General features: G+C 45.2%; 1 protein-coding gene across 12 annotated transcripts in view; it reads right to left on the reverse strand.

The window, feature by feature from the left end:
• Positions 1-10,011, reverse strand: part of Ebf3 (EBF transcription factor 3) — a 118,867-nt gene that overhangs the window by 11,878 nt on the left and 96,978 nt on the right. For all 12 annotated transcript variants that reach the window (XM_021222570.2, XM_021222605.2, XM_021222588.2 and 9 more), the window contains exon 11: positions 661-749. In XM_021222570.2, the coding sequence (XP_021078229.1) occupies positions 661-749 (89 nt within the window). The remainder of the gene's footprint in view (positions 1-660; positions 750-10,011) is intronic.

Raw genomic sequence — 10,011 nt, forward strand, 5'->3', positions numbered from 1 at the left:
AAAGGGAGAGGGAGAGAGAGACAAAATTATATCAAAGGAGAAGGGAAATTGTAAGCTTGACTTATCTTTAATGTTATACATCAAAATGGAATTTCTGTGATATGTGGGTTGTGCATAAACAGTGGGGCAGCTTCCGTCTTTGTTGGATTTAAATGAAAAGCCCCCTAGATATTAATGTGTGGACTTCATTTGTTAGCCCGCTAAGTCAGGGACTTATAACAAAAGCTTTGTAAACAAAAGATTAAACTGAATCGAGCTTTAGAAAATGAAAGGAAAACAAGAGTCAAGTAATCACAGATCAGACTAGAGCTGCCTAGATGGGAATCAGTGCGGGCTACTGGAGTGGAAAATGTTTAATTGAACTATTTCATTACGCGGAAGTTTATGTCCCCCTTGCAGAATCCAAAATATTGGTTATCAGAAAAGCTATTTTTTCCTCTCCCTTTAAAGGGATGGCCCTCCAAAGAAGCAACCTACAGTGAGAGTCTGTGTACCACTGTGGGCTATGAAGCTGCCCATACCTGTTGGCCTTGATATGGGTACAGGGTTTGGGCTGTCTGGCATTTTTCCTTCCCAGAATGAGTATCCACCACCCCCGAACCAGAAGCAGTCTGGTAGTGACCCCAACCTGTGTGGGGCATCATGTGCTCTTGTACTAACCTTGGGTAACCTTTCGGGGTCACCTGGATGTCTGGGTATCACTTTCTGCAACCTCTGGAAGCCGTAATCTATGGTTGGCTCATTAAGGGCTGCAACAGGGACACACAAACACAGAGTAAGTCAGTCACTGCCGTTCCATCATCCACTGTGCATTTACTGCATGCTTACACACAGATGTGCAGTTCTTCCCCAGGATGCCTCCACGGAAGCACCTCTGCATGTTAGCCCTGCCTTAAGGAATAGACCCCCCCCCACACACACACTTCTTTTGCACATAAAAGCAATGATTATTTCTAATCTATAATTAGACTGGAAGAAAGTCAAAGGGTGGCTCAGTATATTGTAAAAATGGTGGTGCAGTCCCACAGTGACAGGTCTTGAGGCCATATAGAGCCATCACCACAGCCATGATGTGGCGCCTGCATCACACGGTGCGTTCCTCACCAGCCAGGGATTTATGGGAAACTGGCAATTATGACATATGTCCAGCTATTGCTAGCCTCAGATTTATCCCTGTGGTCCTTTTTTGTCTAGCATATTGCCTGAGCACAGACCAGGCAGGAGGAACACTTACTCTTGCAAAGCTTTAATAATCTGTGAATGGCTGACTACAAACTGATATAGAGCGCTATCATTCCACAGCTGCAATCCGCCAGCCTCACGAAATTGCCGGCCACAAATAGTAATTAATCTTTTTATCCCTCAAATTGTAATTTTGACTATGAACTGTGCGTGGCCATAAATCAGAGGCACATGCACCCTGTACAGTGCATGAATCACAGCCGGGACTCCATTCGACTGCACACACTGTGTTTAACAAGCTTTCTAAGGAGCCATCGGGCTTTATTACGGCTCTGCCTGACTCCAACAAAAACTGAGCCCGGAGGCCCGGGGACACGAGTTAAGATGAAAATACTTATTAGAGTACATTATTTCTTGATGTAGATATCGTTTTCTGTGGAGTAACTCCACGGTGCACGGCGAGACATAAATCAGGCGGTTTTCGGAGACTAATAAGACCTGCCGCCATCTATTCATTACTCCGCCCGCAATTTGGGCCATCACTCATTAGTAATTTGATGATTAACGCCACCCAGGTCTGTGGAGTGCGGGAGAACACAAAAGGCCATAGCTTCCTAAGAGGAAGCTTGGGGCTGCCTTGGAAAGTGCTCTCCACAATAATTGGTCACCATTATCCTCGAGTGCTGAGCTGTCGGTGCGTCTTGTAAGCAACCCAGGACGCCTTACACGTACACTCAATAATGCGCCTGAAAGTTGAGGACCACAATATGATTTGACATTCCATCATACATCCCGGAGACAAAGGTCCGCACAGGAATGTGAAGTAAGACATTTTCTTGTTAATAAAGCATTGATCCGATGTATTGATTTTACATGACACGGCTTTTGCTGGGATTTTGCCCTCTTTTTTCTTTGCAAATAGTAAAACCCTTCAAAATGCCTTGGTGTATGTGACATGGCAAAATTTCTAACTCTCTGTGATGTAAATTCTATATGTGTAAAACCACTTCATAATCAGACCATTAATCATCAGAAGCTGTCAGCATTGACTGGGGGGACAATTTGTCATGTCTCTGCCTCGGCACAGGCAAGGGTGTCAGGCAAAAATGCAGTGTGGGCATCGGGGAGGATGGGCTCCAGTCCCAGCAAACGACTTGGTCCAAAAAGGGTAAGATGAAGTATTATGTTCCTTGATCGGGGTGGTGAGGGGGGAAGGTAGCCCAGTGTGCATTCCTAGCATGTCATGTTTCTCCTCTCTGCCAGCTAATCACCACGACTGTTTGACTTAATGAATCGGCCTGATGAAAGGTGATCAGAAAAGATAGATGGGCAGCCGTTATTGATTTCATGCAAATGTCCCTGACAGGTGATAGGCGCTTTAATGCAAGCTCTCAGAAGCTTTATGACTGTGATAAGCATACACTCACTCTGGGAGAGACATTCTCCAGTGTCTTGGTTGAAATGATACTCTTCTATGACCCACAGTGTCACGTAAACAGTATAAATGTGAGGGCACCTTTCATCTCTCGATTCAAACCAACAGGCATTAGCAGTGTGAATATACCGCCAAAATAAGTAGGTGCGGCACATCAGGAAAGTTCAGGCAGAGTACAAAAGTATACCAGAGCCAGTCCTCACCAGACTGGATGAGCCACACAGCAAGGGACTTAGTGCTGCTCTTCGAGCCAGAAGATGTCCCTCCCCCAGGGGTCTGGCTTCAGAATCTCAAACGTATTTATATAGCAAAAGTGTTGGAACCTGTCTCCTCTTTAGTAGCAGGAGTGTCAGCAGGCCTTTATAATCCTGGGAGTTCCTGCTTCTGTGGTGGATCTCCTCCCCATGTACCTCTCTGGGTCCCCTTCCCATTGAAGGCCAGCAGCCCTCAGATCCTCAAGGAACCCATCCCTACCCAGGGCTGGTGAAGACTGGCTCAATCATCACTGGCCAATTCTGCAACTAGAGGAGAAAGCAGGAGATCTCCCCACACATCTAATAACCCCTCAGCATGTCGCGTTTACAGCCTAGAGCCCAGCCGAGCCAGGGCAAGGCACTGGCACGTCCAGTCACAGAGCCCCGAGCCAGGCCAATCAATACCACTTTCCTGTTTTAGAACTGGGTAATTATGAGGGGGAGAGATTGCCTGACCTTTCACCTGCACTGCATTACTTTGCTGATATTAAGATAAATTGCCTGATTTTGGGTAAACATATGCTGCAATTCAAACTGTCAGCACTGGTTTGCTCAGGGATAATTTGTATTGATCTCCCAGCTTCTTCCCAATTTTGCTTACTGACCTCGTGGATAATTAGAGAAGGAGCCCTGGGTGAGCTCAAGTCGGGGATGAAGAAGAAATATGAAGAAGAATAAAGCAAATTTGTTTTATGTTAATATTTGTCGGCCCGCCCCTCACATCTGTCAGCATCAGCAGAACCATAAATTAATGCATTTGGTTCCCGAGCAATTTATTCCAAGGAATTATTTAGCAGCATGCTTAGTCTCCGAACATGTGTCACTGGGTTAAATTAATTTAAACTCTGCCTTAAACACAACAAAACAAATGTTATTTTCTGCTGAAGGGGAAAAAACAATAACGTTTATCAAAAATGTATCTGTAAGCTAGCACCTTTCTGCATGGATTTTCCGTCAATCCGTGAAAGGGAGGGTGGGTTTCCTAATAAATCCCCCCTTCGGAAGTAATTAGCACCCATTATTTGTCCTGAATTCAAATTTCGCTAAGATGGCCTGCTGCCTGTAGGAGATGAATGTATGTGTGAAATTATATCGTTTAAGATATGTCAGATTACAAGGCTGTTGTATCAAAAGTCATAAAACAAATCTCCCCTGTGAAATATCTCTTTATTAACTGTGCCATAAGATATTAACATTCCTCATTTAGTGGAGGGCCTTTTATCTGTTTCAAATACATTATTCGTCCTTTTGGAGATAAACTGTATTAATATCCATTTGAGTAGGCTACTGTGGCCTAATGCATAGTAATTTTTGTTGGAGAGCTTTTATTTTAGAATAAGAAAATTACACAGCAATAAAACCTGAATGAATCAGAAGCTAGAATGGCCGGGAATCACATTCCATGCCAAATGAGGCAAGCAATCAGGCAGCCTGTGAAAGGCCAGATATCCGGCTATCATATGCAGGCCAGTCTCCAGCGTGGGTCCTACAAATAGAGCCTGACATGGCCACATAGACTCGATTCCGCACGCCGGATAGCCTGCAGCTTGTGAAGGGCGCATATTTAAATATATTCGAGTGTACTGGAGTTAATCTCGTTATTTTACATGCATTGAAGTCATAACAGAAGAAGCGTTCTAAATATTTAAGTCATGCCCATGTACTGGGGGATTAATCATAGCGCAATTGATAAAATTTTAACGGTCTGTGATGTCGGTTCAAGTTGGGATTGCCAGAGCTAATGTGGCAGCCGAAAATGGCATCAGGCTTTGAGCTGCAGCTGGGGCCAGAGTAGCTCCAACTGGCCTGCTGCAATTAGAAACGTACCAATGGGCAACCTTGCTGGGTTTTTCTTTCTTGTGACATCAGTCATTGGAGTTTACATTTTGATGGCTGAACTGTCTTTGTCAGCCAGCCCTGCTCAGGGGTCTGTGCTGTTCTCCAACATCCCAAAATGTAAATGGCTTTCGTCAGACTTCAATGGCTAATCCATTGGTGTGTAAACCCTATTCACTTATGTGAATAAGGGGACATGCTCCTGACCACGGATGACATGTAGAAGACATTACAGATCAAAAAGCGATGTTTAGGGCTAGGATACTTTCTTACAGAGGAAAAACTCCTAGGAAGGAAACTAAGCCCCGGGAATTTTTGAAAGGCCAACCCATTCACCAGAAATTTACTAAGCAGCTACTATGCTTTCAGGGCTCAGCTGTGCCTGTGTCCCAGTGGTGTGAAACCTACCCCCAACGGCAGCTGTCAAGAGCCAAAACTGTTGTGGACAGCTCTCCACAACCCCCCTCCCCCCAGTCCAGGGGGCTCCTTGGTGGTAGAAGTGGAGAGGACCATTGCATGAAGGAGGGGCTGCAGTGACAAAGCTTAATTGTGACAACAACCACCTGAACACCTTGCCTCCATTCCAGGGAGACCTGGATCCGGCCGCCAGTCATGGAGCAGTGGCCTGCCTTTAAGGACTGCTGGAGTAATTGCTCTTGCAGCACAGTTGTATCTTTAAAATGGTGACATTAAACACACAAGGGGGAAGACTTCCAGGTAGGAAGCAGCTGCTTTTAGCACCATCTTTCCACCCTGGAAGCTCAAGACAGCATGCAGGTTGCACTGCAGCAGAGTCTCCTGCCCAAAAACCCTGACTCCAACAGTAACAACAGGAAGACATTCATTTGCTCCATTCCAGCTGCTGGCTGCAGCTATTAAGTGAGCTCCAGTTTCATTTCAATAATGATCGGCTTCCTGTAACTTCCCAATCATGCATTTGTCATAATGCAGTAATTTTCTTGCTACAAACAGATCCTCATAATGAGGCCGTTTTTCACATTAGCAACATAACTACATAATAAGAACATCTGTAGTTCCTTTTCCGAGGGACAAGAACGTGCTTCAATTAAGGCAATGGGTTTGTTAAATAAGATATAGTATATTTTACTAACAGGGCTACCCAGACCCTGCCCCAACAGACTACAAGCCGTCAGTGTGCCTGAATGAACACAGGTTGTAATGTGTAAAAATTAAATAAAGTAAAATTAAATTGCTCAATACAAAGACATTCCTCTAGAGGGTGTTGGTGATTTTAGTGACAAAGTGCTATTTGCTGACAAGTAGTTTACACATTAACCAGCCGAATCCAAGGGGGAAAAATGCCAATAGCAATTATATCACCTTGAGGTTATTAAATGTCCCACTGATAAGTAACTAGGTGAGCTTGACCAGGTGATAAAGACTGCTGAGAGCAAACGATTGCTTGTGAAGAATGCTTCTCTGCCCCGCTGTTTCTCCAGATAGCTTTTCTTTCAAAAATGACTGTATAAAAAGTTGCATTAAAAAATGTGTGGCTTCGGAAGTCAAAATTGATACTTAGCCGCCCCCACACCCCTTGTCCCCCATGCTCCAGCTAGAGCACTTTCATCATTCCACCTCAAAACACCACACAAAGTCCCCAAATGCCTGGGTTTTTCTCTCCCCCTTTTTTTAGGCTTTAAAATGATGCTAAGTTCTCCACTTTATCATCAACTGTCTCCTGCAAGCGCATTTCATCTATAAGAAATTCAGATGCTCGGGAAATTAAAATTTCAAAGATCTGCTGCAAAAAAAAAAAAAAAATCAATGGGGCAAGATCAATGCTCATAGAAATTTCATGAACTTTGAACTGATCCGGGCATGATGATGAGGGTGGCTGGAGTCGCAGGCAGCTGACGGCTTTTAGTGTGGATGAGAAGCAGCCGGACAGTGGGGAGGAGTGCCACGGTTTACCCGGGCTTTTGCTTTCATATTTTGTTGGACAAAAATTTTTAATTTTTAGTCTATTCCAGTAACAAGCAGAAACGGGGGTTGAAAAATCCTCCTTCCCAGCCCAATGGGTGGGTCTCCCTGCTCAGGAGCACCTAATGCTTTGCACACTAACGCAGCCACAAAATGAAATCGGTTCCCTTTGCAGCCGATTGCAGGTGCAAATTAATATTGTAAAATGAAGATCAATACATGGACAGGGCCAAATCAATAGTGGCTAAATTATTGCTGCATTTTCCTCCTCATTCAAGATGAGTTGTGTTTTCCTCTCAAAGTCAATACTTCGCAGCTTTTCTCATTAATTTCTCAATAAATTTGGCAATGAATTTCAATCACAGAACTCGGCAGGGTGAGCTAGGCATTGTGGTGTGCATGGGAAACACAAAGGCCACACGGTCCCCACATCGCTCACTGGGGTGCTTAACCTGGCTAAGGGACAAACTGTGAAGACATAGGTCACCCTTCTGCACCTGGAAGTCAACTCCAAATTTGATGTCTCCTGTGAGTGGCTTGGGGCTTGTCTGGTGTCTGCTCTGGGTCACTGTGGGAGGCACATTCCCAATGCCAGGCCCACCTAGGGTCAGCCTCAATTTCCCATCAGTTCCTCCAGAACTTACCGTGTTCCATCAGCGTGTCTTCTTGGAATAAGAAGAGCACCACAGTTGACTTCTAATTGGGATTTGGAGCCTCCCTGCACACTGGGGGAATATTGTTCTGGTATTCATACAGGCAGCCCAACCGGGCCTACTGCACAGGGACCCACTTCCATTCACCACTGCCTGGCAGCGGATGGCAGTATTGTGATGTGACACCAAATGTAGAAAAGGGGGCAGCCCGTCTTCCTTGTTACCAAAATAATACCCTTGCTGACAACTATTGGACTGCATTCAAACACTTTTGTTTACATACCTCAAAGAATGCATTGGATTGTGGCTTGCATAGGCATGGGAGAACTACACCAACCAAGCCCAGGCCTGTAGCTAAAGAAAACCCAGGCCCTGGAGCCTGCGCTCTCCACATCACACCTGTCCATCTCAGGATGGTCCAGCACACACACACCACACCCCAGACTAAGGTCTGCCAATCCCTGATGTGACACACCCATCCCCAAAGCTGCTATTTTAACCAGCTCTCTAGGCAGAGAAGTATGTCCCAAAGGGAGGCAGCAGTGTAAACCACCCTCAATATCATGCAACCACCATAAGCTTCCATATGTCACTCTCTGCTTCAGGAGAGCAAGTTCCCTGTGTCCTCCTCCTCTCAGAGATTCCATGGGAGGTGGAAGGGGGTCATAAAAGCCAAGAGAGAAACACACGCTGTAGACAGCAATGGATATGCACACTTAAAACCAGCAGCAGGAAGGTCTCAGTGCAGAGTAGGGTTGCAGAGCAAGCTTAGGAAGCCAGCTCTCCCAGGCTGCAGATGCCCAGGCCATGGAGTAAGATAAAGGTCCCTCTTGAGGGCTGAGTGTCCCTGCTCCCATGTCATTGTGGAAACCCCTACTTCCTGGAAAGTGTAAGGAGGGTCACTTCAGCCTCGTTCAGAGCAGTGCGTGTAGCTGGTGCCTAAAGGTGCTGAGGCACAGTGGCCAGGCTTCTGGAAGACACAAGGCCTACATCTCTAACTTCGAGGCACAAAATAAGCATACTGTTTGTCTTACATCTGTGTGGATTTGTTCCGAATATCTATATGTCCATCAATCTATACACACAAAAGCAACCATGTGTTACATCTATTCAGTGGAATACTATTAAGATGTGTAAAGACATGTCTCTGGACACATGCCACAGTGGAATCCAAGAACATCATATTCTATGTGAAAGAAGTCAGCCCCAAAGGCCGTGTATTGTATAATCTGCTCCTACAGGAGTGAGAGAGTTAGAACAGTAGCCACTAAAGCCAGGGATGGGAGGGAAAGATGAGAATGTGGAGCACAGTTCAGGAAAAAAATCATTGAGATAGGTTGTACAACAATGTGCATATAAAAAACATTTTGAGCCGGGCAGTGGTGGCACACACCTTTAATCCCAGCACTTGGGAGGCAGAGGCAGGCAGATTTCTGAGTTTGAGGCTAGCCTGGTCTACAGAGTGAGTTCCAGGAAACTTTTTTAAAAACTTTTGTTTCTTAGCTTCTGCTCACCATCTTTGTACATCAACTATACTCAAAGCAGATGTGAAGTCCTTAGCATTTACACCCCCATGTTGACTGTGACACTATTCACAATAGCCAAGATATAGAGCCAGCCTAGATTCCATCAGCGGTAGACTTAAGGAAGAAGCACATGCATGCTATGGAGTCTTAGCCATGAAAAACAAAACAAAACAGAAATCAGAGATTTGCAGGAAGATAGCAGAAGTGGAGATCGCCGTGTTAAGTGAAAAGCCAGACCCAGATGAATTTCAAATGTTTTTCCTCGTAGGCAAAATTTAGATTTTTTTTTTTTTTAAAGTAGAGAGGACATAACAGGTTCAAAGGGAAGAGGGGAGGAACAGGGGGTGGTGAGGAAGGCAGAAAGACAAAACATTGCGTGTTATGTGTGGGAATGTTATAATAGAGCCCATTAACTCGCATGCTAACTGTAGGTGGGAGAATGGTAGTGAAGGTTTTAACCTGGGTATATCTGTGCTGAGGGAAATGCTATTCTGCATGCTGCATGTAGCACAGATGCTCCTAGCGAGAGCAGAGATCCATGCAGCTGTGCACCGAGGGACTCCCATGCAGGATTTCCCAGCATGCTTTGCCCTTCTGTCTTCCCACTGGCATCTAATTCCAGGTCTTTCAGAATGAATACGGAAGGAAAGAAATATTTGGAGGCAAAGCCTTTAAAGACATGGCCAGGGTTAACATAAGCGCTGGAATCCTCAAAGCTCAGGCCTTGTGCACAGGGTACTGCACTCTACGTGTGCCATGGAGAGCAGCCCCGCTGGCCAGATGTGCTGCTGAGTGTTTGTGATCCTGCCTCTCAGAAGGCAGAGGCAGGAGGATCAGGCACTTAAAGCCAACCTGAGCTACACAGGCAGGTGAATTTAAAAAAACAAAAAAACAAAATGAAAATCAGAGGGGGTCTAGCTGGGAAGAAAATTGCTTTCAGTAGCAGGGGTGATGGGAAAAGAAAATAGGGAATGAATGACCTAAAGTATATAATATATAAGATGAAACTGTCAAAGAATTAGGAAGGGGAGAAGGATGGGGAGGAAGGGTCAAGCTCTGCTTTCATGCATGTTGGAGATGTTGGGAACTTGAGGCGACTGGTCCTCACCTGTGACCTTTATAGCTTTTCATGCCTTTCTCTCTCTCTCTCTCTCTCTCTCTCTCTCTCTCTCTCTCTCTCTCTC

Source organism: Mus pahari, chromosome 1 (genome assembly GCF_900095145.1).
Source record: "Mus pahari chromosome 1, PAHARI_EIJ_v1.1, whole genome shotgun sequence".
In the NCBI taxonomy this organism is placed as follows: Eukaryota; Metazoa; Chordata; class Mammalia; order Rodentia; family Muridae; genus Mus; species Mus pahari.